Source organism: Scyliorhinus torazame, chromosome 8 (assembly GCF_047496885.1).
Source record: "Scyliorhinus torazame isolate Kashiwa2021f chromosome 8, sScyTor2.1, whole genome shotgun sequence".
Lineage (NCBI taxonomy): Eukaryota > Metazoa > Chordata > Chondrichthyes > Carcharhiniformes > Scyliorhinidae > Scyliorhinus > Scyliorhinus torazame.
Window position 1 is genome coordinate 214,161,360 of NC_092714.1, and position 20,343 is coordinate 214,181,702.

General features: G+C 46.5%; 1 protein-coding gene across 1 annotated transcript in view; it reads left to right on the plus strand.

The window, feature by feature from the left end:
* The window catches only part of LOC140428904 (sodium- and chloride-dependent neutral and basic amino acid transporter B(0+)-like), an 89,622-nt gene that overhangs the window by 10,182 nt on the left and 59,097 nt on the right, over window positions 1-20,343 (plus strand). Inside the window, exon 2 of the mRNA XM_072515552.1 lies at window positions 18,045-18,185. Coding sequence (XP_072371653.1) covers window positions 18,087-18,185 — 99 coding nt within the window. The 5' untranslated portion in view covers window positions 18,045-18,086. The remainder of the gene's footprint in view (window positions 1-18,044; window positions 18,186-20,343) is intronic.

Here is a 20,343-nt window from a genome sequence, read left to right on the forward strand (position 1 = left end):
TTACATACTCAGTCTTAACCTTTGTAACTGAGCCTCCTTCTTGGCCTACACCCTCCTTCCAATAAAATCTGACTGTCCTTGCCATCTGGGAAGGGTCGTTCTCTGTCCAATTCATGTTATTACATTTCACAGCAGTAACCACAGAAGGTGGTAGGCAATGCATTAACATAGCACAATATTGAGGGGAATTCTGACCATTTTGATACAGCAAGTCGCCTGACTGCCCACGGTAGATTTCATTAAAACGCTCCAGAAATTCCTCTGGCTCTTCAGTCTTCTTAGGTTTTAGGTCTAAGATAACAGAAAGATTTATGGGCCTTTGAAATGTGCTATTCAACGCATTCAGGATTTGTGTCCTTCTATCGTCGTCTAACGCATAGGCCTGCTGAAGTGCGGCATGACTAGCATAATTCAGGTGGTTAAGATAATTGCGGTACTCTGCTGGGGTTAAAATCTGCTGGACTAGGGCCCAGAGGTCCCTTGAATCAGCTTGATAAATTGAGATGGTAGTTCTCAAGGAATCCACGAAGGCAGCAGGAGATTTTTTTCTATCTGGGATTGTAGACATAATAGCCATCATCTCACTGGGTGTCCATGGGAAGTAAACGTCTATCGTGGGGTTCGCTCCCGCAGTCACTGCATCAGGGTTTCGCATCTTCCTAATCGGTAACTGTCTCCGAATGTCACCAGGGGGCATTCTAGCTATTTCCCCTGGTTGTTCCAAGACTTCAACGTCTCTCCCTGTCACTAGGGGGAGTTCTTTCTCTTCAAAAGAAGTTGTTTTAGCTTCCTTTGTTCCCGAATCTTGTGGTTTCTCCTTAGTTTGGAGAGACTTAGGTGATATGCTTAATTGTTTCTGGTGAGGGTCAAGCCCCTGTCTCGCTGTCCGAGATCTTGTCCTAGAGCTAACTGGGCTTGTGGGACAGAGTTCCTTTTGTTCTTCTGGTCGTGAAGTTGGTAAATCAGGACCCACACTATCACCCAAAAGGGCTTGAGTTACTGGCATATTTGGAATCTGGGGAGCGATGACTGGGTATATATTATTGTACTCTGGTGGTTCTGGAATGAGCGCAGACCATGCTACAGGTGCAGACGGAACTTTTAATGACTTTTCCAAATTATTGAATTTTTCTTTTTCTGTCAATTCAAGGCCAGCCATTGAACTACGTAGCTCATCTCTTGTTTGACCCGCGTCTTTCCTGTCTCTACTTGCGCTTTTTTTAAATGCACATTCCTTTTTCAAGATCTGTAATGTTTTTAGGTTACCCTGTTCACTAATTGGAATCCCCATTTTAAGGGCATTGTCCTGCCAGCTAGACAACATAATCTTATCTCTTTCCTCTTGACAATATTGCCTCCATAATCCAATTAATTCTTTAGCTTTCATACTTTGACTTTTTCTCCAAATTTGTCCCTGGATTTTCTTAACCATTTCTAGGTCTTTGGTGCCCCCTAGTGGCCATTCATCTCCCATTTTAGTTCTTAACTGTGCTGCCAATTTTCTAAAATCCTTCGCTTTGTCCGGATACTTATCACATAATATTTGCAGTGGCATGCCTGGATCATTTGTGCTATCCAAGGAATTCCCCATAATCTCAACTAGTCCTCGGAACTGCGTTTTTCGCCACTACAGTCCAAGGAGACAATTTTAGCTTAATCAACTATATTTTTAACACACACACACATGGAGGTGAACCATTTTCAATTTCAAATGTCGCATCGACCTCCCATAACCTAACCCAACCGAATTAACTCACAAATGAAGTTGAACCATTTATAGTTTTAAATGTCCTCATCAACAACATAGCCTACCCCAGCCGAATTAACTCACAAATGAAGTTGAACCATTTATAGTTTTAAATGTCCTCATCAACAACATAGCCTACCCCAGCCGAATTAACAATATGAAATCCCATCAATTAAAATGCTAATCCCCAGACTGACCTGTGATTTCGTCGAGGCGGTCTTTCTGTGCCAACCGCGAATGACCAGACTAATCAGACGATAAGAAGAGGGGAACAATCAATGCGCGGTCATTTTCCAGTTCTACATTGAGGGCCCTTTGTTCCCCATCCTCCTGTTCATAATCAGTCTAATTGTGATTTCGCAGTTGGACCAGGATCGCCCTGAGAAATCCCGGTTTTCGGCACCAAATGTTGAATTCCAAATTTCTTTATCCGTCAGTCTGGCCTCAATAAAAGTCTAGATGGATTTGCAGGTATAACATTAGTTATTTTATTCAGCCTGCAAGCTACCCAGTCCACAGTGATACACATAACATGTTTCTCTCTGCAGCCCCGGGAACTAAGTGAATGTCCCAGACAAAGAGCTCCGTACTGATACATTCAAATGGCATCAAGTTTCACATACTCGACACCCATAGGTCATCCTATGTCCCTCCTGACTTGTTTGATCTATTCTGATTGGCTCACTTCCAATCCCTTTCTCCGGCCCCTATCAATTCAGCATCACTCTCATAGACACACCTCTTCCTGCTTTTTCCATGCGGTCTAAAATCCTTTGTCTCTACTTGCCAGAATCAAAGTGGCTTATTTCTACATTACATTAACTAATATCTCTAAAGTAACTATTTTATATCACATTCGTCAGAAGTACAGGTTAAAGTCCAACAGGTTTGTTTCAAATCACTAGCTTTCGGAGCTCTGCTCCTTCCTTTTTACTGTGCTCACCCCCCGTCCAATGCCGGCATCTCCACATCACAGCATGGATTTATGAAGGGGAAACCATGCTTGTCAAATCTACTGGAATTCTTCAAGGATGTAACTGATAGAGTTGATGTGTAGTGAGCTAGTGGATGTGGTTTATTTGGACTTTCAGAAGGTTTTTGACAAAGTCTCGCATAAGAGATTAGTGTGTAAAATTAAAGCGCATGGGAATAGGGGTAGTGTATTGAGATAGATAGAAAACTGGTTGGCAGATCGGAAATAAAGGAATAGAAATTAACAGGACTTTTTCAAATTGGCAGCCGGTGACTAGTGGGATACTGCAGGGGCCCCAGCTATTCAAATATATATTAATGAATTAGGTGATTTGCAGATGACACAAAGTTGGATGGGAGGGTGAGCTGTGAGGAGGATGCAGAGATCATTAAGTATGATTTGGACAAGTTGAGTGGGCAAATGACAGATGCAGTATAATTTGGATAAATGCAAGATTATCAACTTTGGTAGCAAAAACGAGAAGGCAGACAATAGCCATAGATTTAAAGAGGGGTATGTGCAACAAGACCTGGGTGTTTTCGTACACCAGTTTCTGAAGGTAAGCATGCAGGTGCATGATGTGCCATCAATGACCACAAGACGAGTAGTGAACGTAACTGAGGCTTTAATAAGCTAAACAGAAAGCCTCCTGGCCTCTGATCCCGAACTGGGTCGGAGGCGGAGACCAGCCACCTTTATACCGAGCCCGAGGGGAGGCGGAGTCATTGGTCAGTGAGGAGAGTGAATTGCCTGCCGGCCAGGTAATGCCTCCAGTGTCGCACAGTTTCTACAATGGCTTGGGCGTCCCTTTCGACGGAGGAGTGTCGAATTTCAGAGACATGTAGGTTACGGGAGAAGAAAGCCACGGGCCTGCCCGCTTGGTTGAGGGTAGCGGCCAGAGCAAAGTCCGACACATCGCTCTCTACCTGGAACAGAATGGACTCGTCCACAGCGTGCATCGCGGCTTTGGCAATATCTGCCTTGATGCGGTTGAAGGCCAGGCGGGCCTCAGCTGTCAGGGGAAAAATGGTGGATTTAATAAGTGAACGGGCCTTATCCGCATTATTGGGGACCCACTGGGCATCTCTTCAGGGCAGTGGGGGAGGGCGGGTTCCAGGAGGGGGCGCATGCGGTCGGGGTCGGGCCCTAGTGTGAATTTTCGTTTCCCTTCCATGATCAATCGAACACCAAGTTGCTTCAACAAACGTACGTTTATTCACGGCCGGGACTTAACCACTGTACTTCAAAGAGTCTACAGTAGCAAGCCGAAATTAATACAGCAGACAATTACTTATATATAATTAAATGACAATGTTTCCTTCCTAAGGACAGCCCCCTTAGAGGAGGCCTGAGAATTACAGCATTCTGTTGCTCTCAGCTAAAATATAGTTATCTGTAGAATTAGAAACGATTCCCAAGGCCGTGTCTTGTTACTGCAAACTGTCTAGCGCAAAAGCATAAGCGATTACAAAAAACCTTGACATTCCATTAGACTAAAAGCTCTGTTTGGCATTTCATTTTCACATCAAGCTCTATTCTAGTTTTAGACTAAAAGCTCTGTTTGACATTCTATAGCTTGAGCCATATTCTCATTCCCCCCTTTTATCATTTCATAACTTCTAATCCATAGCCAATCGTCTCAGTCGCTCCCATTCTATCTGTACTTCTATCATGTTCTTATGCTCCTCAGCACTTTCTTTCACATCCATTAACTCTTTAAGGCTCACTTCATGTTGCTGCATTAACTGTTGAGAAATTACTGCTGCACTGACACTTTTACACAAGCATTTCATTAGGAAGCTAAGCATAATTATTACAAGTATTACAACCACCAGGATTATTAATCCATGCACCAGGTAAGACCCCCATGATCCGGCAAATAACCAATCTAACCACCCATCCCTTGATGTTTCATGCAGTTTCTTAACCTCTTTGCGGATATGATCCACGAGGTGGGTGATGTTCTCCGAACTATCGGGGATATAGGTGCAACATTCCGAACCGATAACGGCACAAGTCCCACCTTTGTTTGCAAGGAGGTAATCGAGGGCCATTCGGTTTTGTAGGGCTACGGTTCTTATTGCCACCATTTCATTATTTATCTCAGTCAATGCTTCAGTGGTGTCGTTTACTACCTCCTCCAGGATTTTTGCTATCTTCCTTATTTCCTTCATTGCAAGAGCTACCCCGATAGGGGGAAGCAGAATCCCAAAGTATTGTTGCGTTCGGTTATTGCTCTCTTTTGTCGCTTCATCATTTGGTAATGGTCGCCTAAATTGGCGAGATGGTATATAAAGGGGACTACATACCCCAGATAACAGGATCCTGTCCAATCCTCTGGCAGCCAGGGATATGCCTTGTGGCCACAAATAAAATATGTTCCATTGTACGAAGTGAGTTTGTCCACATCAAACCCTTGAGCCATCAGGGAGTACTTGAAGGTACCTGTCCCATTTGCGTATGGGACGTCCAGTGTACACCCATAAAACTGAGGAGACGTATGTACGGGATAGACCTCGGATATGTTGGCCACCACAAATCTGTGCTCGCATTGACTAGCACCTACAAATATCCCTTTAACCACATTCCTTACTAAACATATTATTCCCAGTGGTCTTCCCCTGTTGGTGGTATTAGTGAGGGTAAGAAACGGAGGCTGGTGGGATTTGTTATAACTTGGTTGGTACCACATTTCAAATGTGTTCATTGGATAGCCCCCATCTTTCCAAGATCCTGGGGATATGGGGAGAAACAATAAACTAGAAGCTACCCCGCCGTTTGGGTGTCTCACCATAGATGCAATTTTTATAGTCCTGGGGGATTGACGAGTACCATTCTGGTAAATATACCATTCTACTGTTTCTGACAGGTTAAGCGGAACAGGTCTGAGGGGGATCCCTCCCTTAGCATGGGTCAGGATATGTGTACATACACAGCAACCAGAAACATTCATGTCCTTTGCGTTCACATATGGCATATACAGATACGTGTTTACATGTAATTCCCTTTTTTTCCGCAGCCTGGTCAACGCATCCCAAGGGTAAAGTCTTATTTTTGTTTCTGCAGCTATAGTCCCATTTACAGTTGACCTGATGACAGGGTAGGTTGCCCTTAGTCACTCCACTAATGAGTATGGTCCGATTGCATCATTGTACGTAGGCCGAACATCCGTCTGCAGGGGTCGCGTTCCAAGGTCCTTCTCCTGGGCCTTGACTGTTGCATTGTAAGGTGTCTCCTCGACAGAGGTGATGAGTCCGTCTTCCCTTGGGGCCACAGGGTCTTCGCTTGGCCTCTCCTCCCGTTTCCAAAAGTCCCAGATAATAAGTGTGTCCTTCATCCTTTAAATGATGCTGAAGTTATTACCTAGGGCTCGAAACAGAGGGTTATTTTCTATTGCATTTTCACAACCTTACAATGGTGGATGTGGATCCAGGCATTTCTGCCTTCCACTTTTACATCAGCGGGAGTAGTGAGTAGGACCTGGTGTGGTCCTTCCCATCGGGGTTCTAATCCTTTCCTAACCCAATTACGAATCAGAACATACTCCCCTGGATTAATAGTACGAAGTCTTACAACACCAGGTTAAAGTCCAACAGGTTTGTTTCGATGTCACTAGCTTTCGGAGCGCTGCTCCTTCCTCAGGTGAATGAAGAGGTCTGTTCCAGAAACACATATATAGACAAATTCAAAGATGCCAAACAATGCTAGGAATGCGAGCATTAGCAGGTGATTAAATATTTACAGATCCAGAGATGGGGTAACCCCAGGTTAAAGAGGTGTGAATTGTATCAAGCCAGGACAGTTGGTAGGATTTTGCAGGCCAGATGGTGGGGGATGAATGTAATGTGACATGAATCCCAGGTCCCGGTTGAGGCCGCACTCATGAGTGCGGACACAACCGACAGAATACCCTTCGTCGTCCAGTACTTCCCCGGAGCGGAGAAACTACGTCATCTTCTTCACAGCCTTCAACACATCATTGATGACGATGAACATCTTGCCAAGGTCATCCCCACACCCCCACTACTTGCCTTCAAACAACCGTGCAACCTCAAACGAACCATTGTTTGCAGCAAACTACCCAGTCTTCAGAACAGTGACCACGACACCACACAACCCTGTCATGGCAATCTCTGCAAGACGTGCCAGATCATCAACATGGATACCACTATTACACGTGAGAACACCACCCACCAGGTACGCGGTACATACTCGTGCGACTCGGCCAACGTTGTCTACCTCATACGCTGCAGGAAAGGATGTCCCGAAGCGTGGTACATTGGCGAGACCATGCAGACGCTGCGACAACGAATGAACGGACATCGCGCAACAATCACCAGGCAGGAATGTTCCCTTCCAGTCGGGGAACACTTCAGCAGTCAAGGGCATTCAGCCTCTGATCTCCGGGTAAGCGTTCTCCAAGGCGGCCTTCAGGACCCGCGACAACGCAGAATCGCCGAGCAGAAACTTATAGCCAAGTTCCGCACACATGAGTGCGGCCTCAACCGGGACCTGGGATTCATGTCACATTACATTCATCCCCCACCATCTGGCCTGCAAAATCCTACCAACTGTCCTGGCTTGATACAATTCACACCTCTTTAAACTGGGGTTACCCCATCTCTGGATCTGTAAAGATTTAATCACCTGCTAATGCTCGCATTCCTAGCATTGTTTGGCATCTTTGAATTTGTCTATATATGTGTTTCTGGAACAGACCTCTTCATTCACCTGAGGAAGGAGCTGCGCTCCGAAAGCTAGTGACATCGAAACAAACCTGTTGGTCTTTAACCTGGTGTTGTAAGACTTCGTACTGTGCTCACCCCAGTCCAACGCCGGCATCTCCACATCATGGATTAATAGTGACAGCACTGGACAAGGGAGGTATCTCCTCATAAGCAGCTCGTACCCGTGAATGGAGGCCTTTTAGTACTTTAGTCAAGGCTATCACATAGTTGGCCATTTCAGTGGTCATATGGTGAAACTGTACTTCCTTATGTTTCCCTTGATCCCAAGGAGTACGCAAGGGTCTTCCGTATAAAATTTTGGCGGGACTCAGTCGTGTCTTTCCAGCTGAGGTTGCACGTATTTGGAAGAGGGCAATAGGCAATAATTTGAGCCAAATGGCTCCAGTCTCTGCCTGTAGTTTTGCCAGTTTTGTTTATAATGTCTGATTAGCCCTTTCTGCCATTCCCGCTGCTTGTGCTCGGTATGCGCAGTGTAATTGATGTTTTATTCCCAGCTGAGTACAAAATTCCTCATTGATCTGTCCCACAAAATGAGGTCCATTATCAGAGCTTAATCGATATGGACTCCCAAATCTAGGAACAATTTCTCACATCAAAACTTTTACTACCGTGGAAGCTTTGTTATCTACAGTGGGGTAAGCTTCTATCCATTTACTAAATACATCAACAATAACCAATACATGTTTATAACATTGGCATCTTTCCAACTCAATGTAATCCATCTGGAGTGTCTCAAAGGGACCTTCCGATAGCGGGGTTTTACCCATTTCACAGGGTATTGCTTTTCCAGGATTATACTGCTGACATACTAGGCAGCGACTGCTAATGTTTTGCGCTATGTCCTGCAGTCTTGGATGCCACCAAGCCTTGAGCAATACATCACCCGTAGCTCGCGCACCACAATGAGTTGCAAAGTGAACACATTCGGTGACCCAGGCTGCTAATGCATCGGGCATACAAGTTTGCCCAGCCGGGGTGACCCACAATTTGTTTACAGGTTCATAACAACATCCCAATTCTTCCCATAGTCTTTTTACACCGGCAGGAGCGTCCTCCTGTAACTGAATGACGTCAGTGATGGTCGGCATTGGCTTTTCAGAGGGAGACTGACCCTTCGAGCTTTTAGTCTGGCTCATCATTTTTGGTACCACCATGTCTTTTAAGCGAGAAGCCTCTTTGGCTTGGTGGTCCGCATGCCGATTACCCGCGTCCACCGGGGTTTTGCCTGTCTTATGAGCAGCGCACTTTATTACGGCTATTTGTTTAGGGAGCATTAAAGCCTGTAGTAATTGTGTAACTAACTGTTTGTGGGATATCTTGAGTGCCTGCAGATGTAAGAAATCCCCTGTTCTTCCATAATTGACCGAAGTCGTGTGTGACTCCAAATGCGTATCTGGAGTCTGTGTAAATGTTTATTTTCTTATTCTCTCCTAACACGCACGCTCGGACAAGTGCAAATAGCTCGGCTTGTTGGGCGGAGAACGGCGTTTCAAATGGTGCTGCTTCCAAGGTTTCTCCCTGCTGATTAACTATAGCGTACCCTGATAATCTATCCCCCCTTTCGCCGACGGAAGCACTGCCGTCGGTGAAAACAGTTAAGTCTACATCAGGCAGGGGAGTGTCAGTGAGATCATCGCGCATGGAGGCTTCCTCTCTGAGGAGCGTCAGGCAATCTTGGCCCGGCTGTGAGCATTTCGAGGGTGGTTCAGAGAGAACTTGCTGGATTGATAGGGGTGCAGTGGCAAAATTGGAGCTTGGGATTATTCAGGAGATAAATCTCGTATTTGTTCTGCCAAGCCATGGTTAAATGTTGGGTTTGGAGCTGTCCAAGCAGTGCCGTGACAGAGTGGGAACTGTAAACCACAATGTCCTGCTGGAGGGTAAGGTTACCCGCCGACTGGAGGCGGTTGTAAATAGAAGCAAGGATCTGAGTGCAGGCGGGATAATCCAGTGCCACAGGGTCAAGCTTAGAGGAATAATAGGCGACGGGACGATGGCGATCTCCGTGTTTCTGGGTGAGCACGTCTGTCGCACAGCCAGAAAGTACGGTACAGTAAAGCTGGAAGGGGCGATCGTACAAGGGCGCCCCAGAGCTGGCGCCTGCATCAGGGCGTGTTTGAGCCTTTTAAAATCCCCTAGAGCCTCTGGGCTTAGCTGAAAGGGTCCCGGGTGGTTCGGGAATGGAGTTAAAAGGGTATCGAGAGCGATATTGGGGATCCACTGGCGACAATAATTGACCATGCCCAGCCATCGGCGAATGTCCTTAGCTTTAGAAGGGTCTGGAAAATGACAAATGGGCTGCACACGGCTAGGCGCCAGTGCTTGTGCGTCTGCAGAAAGGTGGATGCCCAAGAATTTAACTTCTGATTGGGCAATCAATACTTTTGCAGGCGAAACTACGTACCCCAGGGCCGAGAGGTGGTTCAGTAATTGGGCAGTATCTTCTTTACAACTTTGTTCTGATGGACTAGCAACTAATAGGTCGTCAATGTACTGAACTAGCGTGGAGCCGCCCCTTAGTTCCAGCTGCCGGAGTTGTTGCTGGAGGCAGAGGGAGAAGAGGGTAGGTGAATGAACGAACCCCTGTGGCAGACGGGTCCATGTATATTGTTGGTTCTGATAGGTAAAGGCAAAGAGGTACTGGCTAGCAGGGTGAAGGGGGAGCGCGAAAAACGCATGTTGAAGATCTACAAGGGAGAAAAATATGGCATTAACCGGGACCTGAGCCAAGATGTGTGCTGGATTTGCGACCAGGGCATGAAGGGGCTGCACAATGGCATTAATAGATCGGAAGAACTATCAACTTAAGAAAACTGTCATTATTCTGAATATTGCTTTATTAATTTTAAGAAATTAACATATCTTGTTAGTTATGCTTTCTTTAATAGAATCATCGACGAATTCATCTACAGAAAACCAAGGGACAGCATGAGATTGGTTCAGTTATATGTTTAATAAGTTATTGTGTTTGATATTTTAAAATAAATGTTTAGAATTAGCCTGGAAATTAAAACTTCAAACAATGTGGAAGCTGGTTTTAAAAAAAAAAACAGAACAACTCTGAGTAAAAGCAAATCTATATTCCAAAAGAACAGATCGTTCAAAGACATTTGATAACGGGAATTTGGCAGCAATCCAACTTTTACTCCCAGTCCATTTGAGTGACAAATATTTTTTTTTTAAGTTTAGAGATGCGAATGGCATCATTCCCAGCTATACGCCTCTTTTTGTCTCTGCAAGAAAATTAACCCTTTCAACAAGCTTTTGTGTATAATCCAGAAGATGTCAGGGAAATCCACCTCCGGTGCCCCCTCTTTTCCCGGGACTAACCCTTGATTCATCTGTGGGAATTGATTAGCACGGGTTTTAGAACGAGTGCGAGTCGCTGGACCTCCTTGCGACGGTGGAAGTGGCGGTGGGAGCGGTGGATAAAGGGCTTGAATGTAAGGTGGAGGCAGTGTAACGGTCAGTCGTCCCCTATATTGCCAATTTTCAGGGTCATCCTCATCGTCTCCCTCGGTCAAGGCAAGGCCGGCCATTTGACCGCACGGTCCCGGTTTAGAAATGGGGGTTTTTACAGACTTAGGCCTTTTATTCCTTTTTTAAAGTCTCCGCAGTCTGAACAATTCACCCTTCTCCTGTTAATTTAATGCCCAATTTTAAAGCGTTAGCCTGCCAACTAGCCAATAAAGATGTATCTTTTAATTTCTGACAGTACTCACGCCATAACTCAATCAATTTCTTAGCCGTGGAGCTACGGTTATGTCGCCAAATAATCTGCTGTGCCTCCATAACCGTGGGCAAATCTTTTGATCCTCCCAGGGGCCATTTCCCCCGACAACTGCCGCAGCTGCTTAGAATGTTCCGGATACAGTTCGCAAAGAGTCTGAAGCGCGCTCCCACTATCAGGTGCTATCCAGAGTATTACCCATTGTCTCCTATCCGCGGATGATCCTTGTGGTTACCTATTTAATTTTGATAGCGATCCTAAATCGCTTATTCAATCAAGAATTTAAACAGGGTTATCCTGCCCCGTTACCCAATCAGGAGGCTTAGGCAATTGTTCGAAAGTAACTTTTAAAAGGTCAAAGTCTGGAAATGAAACATGAAAATGGAGAGAGAGCTAATCTTCAGCTAAACTCAGTCAAAAACACTACATCACTACAAAGACAGACTGACTTAAACAGACTGACAGACTCAGGGAATCAAAGACAGAACAACAGACAGACAGACTTGACAGACTGACAGACAATTAAAGACAGACAATTAAGGACAGACTAAACAGACAAACAGACTCAGAGAATTAAAGACAGAACTAACAGGCTTAAAGACAGACTAACAGTCTTAAAGACAGACTAAGAAATTGTTCGAGTGTTCCGACAGGGTACGCAACGGTGAAACCCTGTTTATTGTGGAGTTTAAGGCGTCATCCGCACCTGATGGGAAGTACTATAATTTGGACGGAGTTAGCCGTTCTCCGCTGTAGCCAATAGTCAACCCGGAGTGTCGAACAAGTCAAGACACTGGTTGAGACAATCACTTGTTTTAAGGGCAACCTTTTATCGTGAAGGTATCAAGCAACCAGAAGGATCATCAACAGCCAAGCACCTTTCTTCGGCCAAGGGCCTCTAACCCTCGCGCACGGGCCTTTAACCCTAATTCGAAGAGGACTCTAACCTCTTACGGACCTCTAAACTTGATTCGAAGAGGACTCTAACCTCTTACGGGCCTCTAACCCTGATTCGAAGAGGACTCTAACCTCTTACGGGCCTCTAACCCTGATTCGAAGAGGACTCTAACCTCTTACGGGCCTCTAACCCTGTCTCGGGCCTCTAACCCGGACTGTAACGGGTTCGCCGGACTGACCTGATCTCGTAAGAGTCTCTCAAGAAACAGACAGTAGGACTAGGTCGCGCTCGGTACAGCGGAGGGGGAAACCAAAGTGGTAACAAGGGTACTCACATTTGGGGGCCCGATCCCTCTTTCGCCTCCGGACACGATCTGTCAGTTACACCGTCTGGTCCTGGCAAGGCTCCGTGAGAACCATTCCCTGCTACCAAATGTGAATTTTCGTTTCCCTTCAGTCCGGATGAAATGACCAATCGAACACCAAGTTACTTCAACAAACGTACGTTTATTCACAGCCGGGACTTCACCACTGTACTTCAAAGAGTCTACAGTAGCAAGCCGAAATTAATACAGCAGACAATTACTTATATATAATTAAATGACAATGTTTCCTTTCTAAGGACAGCCCCCTTAGAGGAGGCCTGAGAATTACAGCATTCTGTTGCTCTCAGCTAAAATAGTTATCTGTAGAATTAGAAATGATTCCCAAGGCCGTGTCCTGTTACTGCAAACTGTCTAGCGCAAAAACATAAGCGATTACAAAAAACCTTGACATTCCATTAGACTAAAAGCTCTGTTTGACAGTTCATTTTCCCATCAAGCTCTATTCTAGTTTTAGACTAAAAGCTCTGTTTGATATTCTATAGCTTGAGCCATATTCTCACTAGGACTCTGTTTTCCACAACATAGCCAAGGATGGCTAGGCGGGAAAATGCATTTTTCCTTATTGTAGGTAAGGTTCAGGAGTTTAGCGCTGTGGAGGAAGTGCCGGAGGTTTTCGTCATGGTCCTGCTGGTCATGGCCGCAGATGGCTACATTATCTAAGTACGGGAATGTGGCCCGCAGCCCGTACTGGTCAACCATTCGGTCCATTTCTTGTTGGAAGACCGAGACCCCATTGGTGACGCCGAAGGGAACCCTGAGGAAGTGGTAGAGATGGCCATCTGTCTCGAAGGCAGTGTATTGGTGGTCCACCGGGCAGATAGGAAGCTGGTGGTACGGGGACTTCAAGTCAACTGTGGAGAATACTTGATACTGCGCAATCTGGTTGACCATGTCAGATATGCGGGGGAGGGGGTACGCATCGAGCTGCGTGTACTGGTTGATGGTCTGACTGTAGTCGATGACCATCCGGTGCTTCTCCCCAGTCTTGACGACCACCACTTGGGCTCTCCAGGGGCTGGTACTAGCCTCAATGATCCCCTCTCATAGGAGTCGCTGGACCTACGACCTGATAAAGGCCCTGTCCCGGGCACTGTATTGTCTGCTCCTCATAGCAACGGGATTACAGTCCAGGGTGAGGTTAGCGAAGATCGAGGGTGGGGCGACCTTTAGGGTCGCGAGGCTACAGACGGTGGGGGGGGGGGGGGCAGGGGTCCACCGAACTTTAAAGTAAGGCTTTGGAGGTGGCACTGGAAGTCGATCCCCAGTAATAGGGCAGCGCAGAGATCGGGAAGGACGTAGAGCTTAAAGTTAGTGTACTCTACGCCTTGTACGGTAAGGGTCGCGCAACAGTACCCCCAGATTTCTACTGAATGTGATCCGGAAGCCAGGGAGATTTTCTGGGTCGCGGGTAAAATTGGGAGGGAGCAGCACCTTACCGTATCTGGGTGTATGAAGCTGTGCTCCCGAAGTCGAAAAGGTAAGCCGTCTCGTGCCCGTTGATCCGGACGGTCATCGTAGATTTTGTGAGATGATGAGGCCGGGACTTGTCGAGCGTGATGGAGGCGAGCTTCGGAAGGTGATGGGTAGGGCGGTCGGAGGTAGCGGCGGCCAGCGTACGACCGGGTGAGCAGGGCTCCCGTGAGGCTGCGGTGTGGTCCCAAGATGGCGGCCCCCATGGGTCGCGCGTGGTGGGCGAAATCGAAGATGGCGGCACCCACGGGTCGCACATGGCGGGTGGCGGGGCAGCTGGGGGTGGCCCCGACAGGCAGCGCTGCTGGGCCTAGGAGTTTTAGGGAGAGAGCGGGCCTGGCAGGCTTTCGCAAAGTGGCCCCTCCTCCCACACCCGTTGCAAGTCGCGTTCCGGCTGGGTAGCGTTGTCTGGGATGCTTACCCTGGCCGCAAAAGTAGCACTTCGGGCTTCTGCCGTTGGTGGGCTGCTGCGTGGCACAGGCTTGCGCCGCACTCGAGTCGGTGCCCATGAGGGTGCCGCGTGGTCGGAGGAGTAGGCCTTCATGTTCTGGAAGGCCACCTCCAGTGAGTTTGAGAGCTGCACTGTCTCTGGGAAGCCGAGTGTACCCCCTTCTAGCAATCGCTGGCAGATGTAGTTCAATTTCATGCCTGCGATATAGGCGTCCCTGATCAACAGCTCCGTGTGTTGGGTAGCCGATACCGCCTGGCAAGCATAGTTCCGGCCGAGTACCCGCAAGGCATGCAGGAATTCGGTTAGTGATTCCCCAGGGCATTGTCGCCTCGTGGCAAGAAGGTGCCTAGCATACACCTCTTTTACTGACGTTACATATTGTTCCTTTAGCAGCATTATCGTCTCCGTATACGAGGGGGCGTCCCTGATGAGAAGAAAGACTTGCGGGCTCACCCGTGCGTTGAGGATCTGCTGCTTTTGGAGGTCGGTGGAGGATCCGAGGTACGCTTCGAAGCAGCTTAGCCAGTGCTCGAATATTGCAGTGGCATCGACTGCCTGTGGGTCCAGCTCCAGGCGATCAGGCTTGAGCGATGAATTCATCTTAGAAGTTTAGTTTATTAAATTGATGTGCCATCAATGACCACAAGACGAGTAGTGAACGTAACTGAGGCTTTAATAAACTAAACAGAAAGCCTCCTGGCCTCTGATCCCGAACGGGGTCGGAGGCGGAGACCAGCCACCTTTATACCGAGCCCGAAGTGAGGCGGAGCCATCGGGCAGTGGTTTACCACATTACATGTAATACAGTAGCCGTTTACCACAAGACACATATTATATACTTCAGTGGTTTACCGCAGTGCAGCATGCGGTAAATAAGGCAAACGGTATCCTGGCCTTCATTGTGAGAGGATTCAAATACAGGAGGAGGGATGTCTTGCTACAATTATACAGGGCCTTGGTGAGGCCAAAACTAGAATATTATGTGCAGTTTGGTCTCCTTATCTGAGGAAGGGTCTTCTTGCTATAGAGAGAGTGCAGCAAAGATTTACCAGACTGATTATGGAAAGGCAGGACTGACGTTTGAGGAGAGATTTGGCAGTTAGGATTGCATTTGCTGGAGTTCAGAAGAATGAGGGGGGAACTCATAGAAACCTATAAAATTCGAACCCGGGTCCCTGATACTGTGAAGTGCTAACAACTGTGCTAGCGTGCCGCCCACGTGGTGCAGGGTGGGGAGTTCTGCCGCCCTCAGGGTTGGGGGAGGTAAGGTTATGGTGTGGGGCGGGGGTTAGTGCCAGGGGCCTACTCACCCTGGCTGCACTGAGGAGGGTGTACAGTTTTCTTCCGGCACTACAAGCCAGTCCAGACGGTTTTGCCCACGGTGCTCACCGCCTTTGCCATCTGCGCTCAGGCACGGCAAAGGCGGAAGCTGGCAGACCCTTTCCCAGATCGGCATACAGGGTCATCCGCCTCTCCTCTAACTTGTCCAGGCGGGTCTCCAGCTCGGCATCCGTGAAGCGTGGGGCCGAGCGTCTTGCTGCCATATTGTTGGCTGGGATGGTGTGTGTGAGCAGTGAAGTCTGTATATATGGCTGCAGCTTGTCAGCCTCCTGAGTGTTAATTGTGAAATCTACGAATCCCGCACTGTTTCTCATTGGAATCGATGTGTTCCACATGGCACCGGTACCGGTTAGTCCCTCAGCAGCAGCAGAATCGGTCCAGGTGCAGTGCCAGTTTTGCTGTCGTGGAACGCCATAAATTCTGCGCTGTCTTCACACTTAGTCTCAGAAACGGAGAATCCCGCACTGTATGTTTTCAGGAAGGAGTATAACTGTTGGACGAAAGGGATCAAAATATAGGTGTGGTGGGGGGGGGGGGGGGGGGGGGAGGGGTGGAGGCAGGAACAGGCAATTGAATTGGATGATCAGCCATATTCATCATAAATGTCGGAGCAGGCCTGATGGGCCGAATGACCTCCTCCTATTTTCTTTGTTTCTATGTCCTCAAAAAGCTGAAAGCCATGCCTAAAAAGTAAAACAATAATTAGGAAACACAAGCTAATCTCTATACTCACACAGGTATGAAATATTTCACAGAAACTGACCCTGCACTGGGGGTCTTCATCCCACCCTTAGATGAGGAAACGTGAAAATACTGCCCACCTGTTTAGCCCTTGCGACAGGCCAAAAATACCATGGACATCTGCAGATTGGACCTTTCATTTTGGCCCTTTAATTGTCAATGGGCACGAATCCGGTTTGCGCACGTGCCCATCATCTCAATCACGCGTGTGCCCCTGACATCTTAGAACATAGAACATTACAGCGCAGTACAGTCCCTTCGGCCCTCGATGTTGCGCCGACCTGTGAACCCACTCTAAAGCCCATCTACACTATTCCCTTATCGTCGATATGTCTATCCAATGACCATTTGAATGCCCTTAGTGTTGGCGAGTCCACTACTGTTGCAGGCAGGGCATTCCACACCCTTACTACTCTCTGAGTAAAGATCCTACCTCTGACATCTGTCTTATATCTATCTCCCCTCAATTTAAAACTATGTCCCCTCGTGCTAAACATCACCATCCGAGGAAGAAGGCTCTCACTGTTCACCCTATCCAATCCTCTGATCATCTTGTATGCCTCAATTAAGTCACCTCTTAACCTTCTTCTCTCTAAAGAAAACAGCCTCAAGTCTTTCCTCATAAGATCCTCCCTCCATACCAGGCAACATTCTAGTAAATCTCCTCTGCACCCTTTCCAATGCTTCCACATCCTTCCTATAATGCGGCGACCAGTATTGCACACAATACTCCAAATGCGGCCGCACCAGAGTTTTGTACAGCTGCAATATGACCTCATGGCTCCGAAACTCAATCCCTCTACCAATAAAAGCTAACACACCGTAAGCCTTCTTAACAACTCTCTCAACCTGGGTGGCAACTTTCAGGGATCTATGTACATGGACACCGAGATCTCTCTGCTCATCCACACTGCCAAGAATCTTACCATTAGCCCAGTACTCTGTCTACCTTTTATTCCTTCCAAAATGAATCACCGCACACTTTTCTGCATTAAACTCCATTTGCCACCTCTCAGCCCAGCACTGCAGCTCATCTATGTCCCTCTGTAACTTGTAACATCCGTCCGCACTGTCCACAATTCCACCGACTTTAGTGTCACCTGCAAATTTACTCACCCATCCTTCTACGCCCTTCTGGTAGGATTTTACGCACTTCAGAGTCAGTTGCACACCTGGCCCAGACATGTCATTCTGGCCCTGATGTGGGTGGATGGCCTGCCAAAGAGAGTTAAATGGCAGCGATGCAGGCAGGATGCATTCCCCACCGACTCCCGTTGCATGTGGTCCCGTTGCATGTTGTATGTGTGAGAGATGCTTGAGAAGAAAGACAACATTATTGTTTTGTCCGAACTTGATAATTGTTTTTGAGCAATCGTAACCTTTACACTCACCACTCTTTCTTCAGACCAGCTCACATGTTATGATTCAGGAGGTTTTAACGCAAATTGTGTGAGGATGTTGTTGGTAAAAAGGTTTAACTATTTCACCTATGCTGCAGGTGAGGATAATGGGTCACATTTTCTTTTGGCTAGTAATATGGAGCTTGTTTTCCTTGATTAGGTGCTTTATTTCACTGCCACATGTCCTTACCTGCTTATACTTATGCTGTTTATTCGAGGAGCTACTCTGGAAGGAGCCAAGAATGGAATCGAGTACTACATTGGAAGTCAGTCAGATTTCTCAAAATTGGCTCAAGCTGAGGTAAACTACTGCTTTGATCTATAGATTTCATCCATACTTTTCAAAGTATTATACTTCCTTATTTATTTTGCTGTCTCTTTTGTTTCATTTTTAAGCTTTAAACTTGTAAGAGAGATTGAACAGTTTAGGCCTTTACTCTTTAGAGTTCAGAAGAATGTGGGGAGATCAAATTGAGGTATGCAAGATGATAAAAGGTATGGATAAAGTAAACGTGGAGCGGATGCTTCCCCTTATGGGGCATTCTAAACGAGAGATCATAGCCTTAGGATAAGATGTAGCAAAGTTGAGGAGAATTCACTTCCCCCAAAGGGTTGTGAATCTGTGGAATTCGCTACCCCAGAGTGCGGTGGATGCTGGGACAGTGAGTAAATTTAAGGAGGAGTTAGACAGATATTTATTTGCCAACGGGTTGAAGGGTTATGGAGAACAGGCAGGACAGTGGAGTTAAGGCCAGGTTGAGATAATAATAATAATCGCTTATTGTCACGAGAAGGCTTCAATGAAGTTACTGTGAAAAGCCCCTAGTCTCCTGTTCGGGGAGTCCGGTACGGGAATTGAACCCACGCTGCTGGCATTGTTCTGTATTACAAGCCAGATATTTAGCCCACTGTGCTAAACCAGCGCTTATCACCCATGATCGAGTGGCGGAGCAGACTCGATGGGCCAAATGACCTAATTTTGCTCCTATATCTTATGAACTGCATATTTCAGTCAATCTAATTTATCTCAAGTTAAGTTTTAATTTGAAGCTGTTATGTTTTCTAAGGGGTTCTGTTCCTATCAATAAAAGATAAAAATGAAAGGCTGCCAACCGTGGGTTTCTGTACCAAATAGTTAGACTTTATTTCCAGAGGTGTTGCTTGTACACAATCTTGATGGAAGAGAGGGAAAATCTCCCAAGTGCCTCTGATGATGCCACCACATAACCATGTAACATACTAGACAGATAGGCATTGGTTACAATACACAACATCCCTCCTCTATTACTCCTGTAGTGTGACAACTAATATTAATTGTTACTCATGGTGATTATTAAACCAAACATGTATATAATATACATAGATGTCGGTTCCGCTTAGGCAGAATCAGTTGTTCAGGAGTCTTTGTTTTCACACCCTCGGTAATCTGTTCCACACTTGGGACAGGCATATCATCGAATGAAGTTGGTCCTTCTTCAGCTTCTACAGATGCTTTTGGTTTAACTGGTGTAGAATCTGGATTCAACGCAGTCGTAGGATAGGAATGTTCGATGTTGGCCGTTCAGATACCAATTTTGCTATTCTCTTTTTGAAGCAAGGATTTGATTGGTGTGTCTCCTCCAAACTTTCTCATCATTGGTTTGCATAAGAACTGGACCCTGTCTTTACGAGTGTTGAGGCAGGTACCCACTTCTCACTTGAAGAGTAGTTTCTTGCTAAAACTCTTTGTCCTTGGTCAAAACCACTTTGTTTCTACATCTGTTCATGGCAAGTAATTTGGTCTTCTTGTCACTCTACAAGGGTTGTAGTATCATGCGGTAAGAGCAACTCAAACTTGGTTCTCAATTTCCATTTCAAAAACAATATTGCCGGTGGGTTTTGGGTTGTTGCATGGGCAGTATTTCTATTGGAAATGAGAAACGTGCTTACTCTCTTAGCTAACAGTCCTTCGTCCTTTGATATTATTCAGTGACAGTACCAAACTCTCCGCCAATCAATTGGTGGAAGGACGATGAGGTGCAGTTTTTAACATGCTGTATGCCATTGTGCCTAAGGTAGTCCATGAATTCCTTTGACATGAACTGAGTCCTGTTATTGCTAATTAATTATTCCAGCTTACCCAACCATGCAAATACTTCATCCAGTCATTCAATTATCTTTTCAGTAGTCGTCAACTTCATTATCATTATTTTGGGCCATTTGGAATGTGCGTCCACTAGGACAAGAAATTTGTATCCTTCAATTGGTCCCACAAAATCAATATGTACACTTTGCCATGGTTGCTTTGGCCAATCTCAAGGGTGAAATGGTTGGAGAGATGGAGCATTTCATACACTGGCACAAGTCTGAAACTGACATCTCCTTTCTTCAATTTGTGAGTCTAGACCCAGCCACCAAAAATAACTCATGGCGACTTCTTTCATTCGTACGATGCCCTTCATGGAGTTTATCCAGTATAT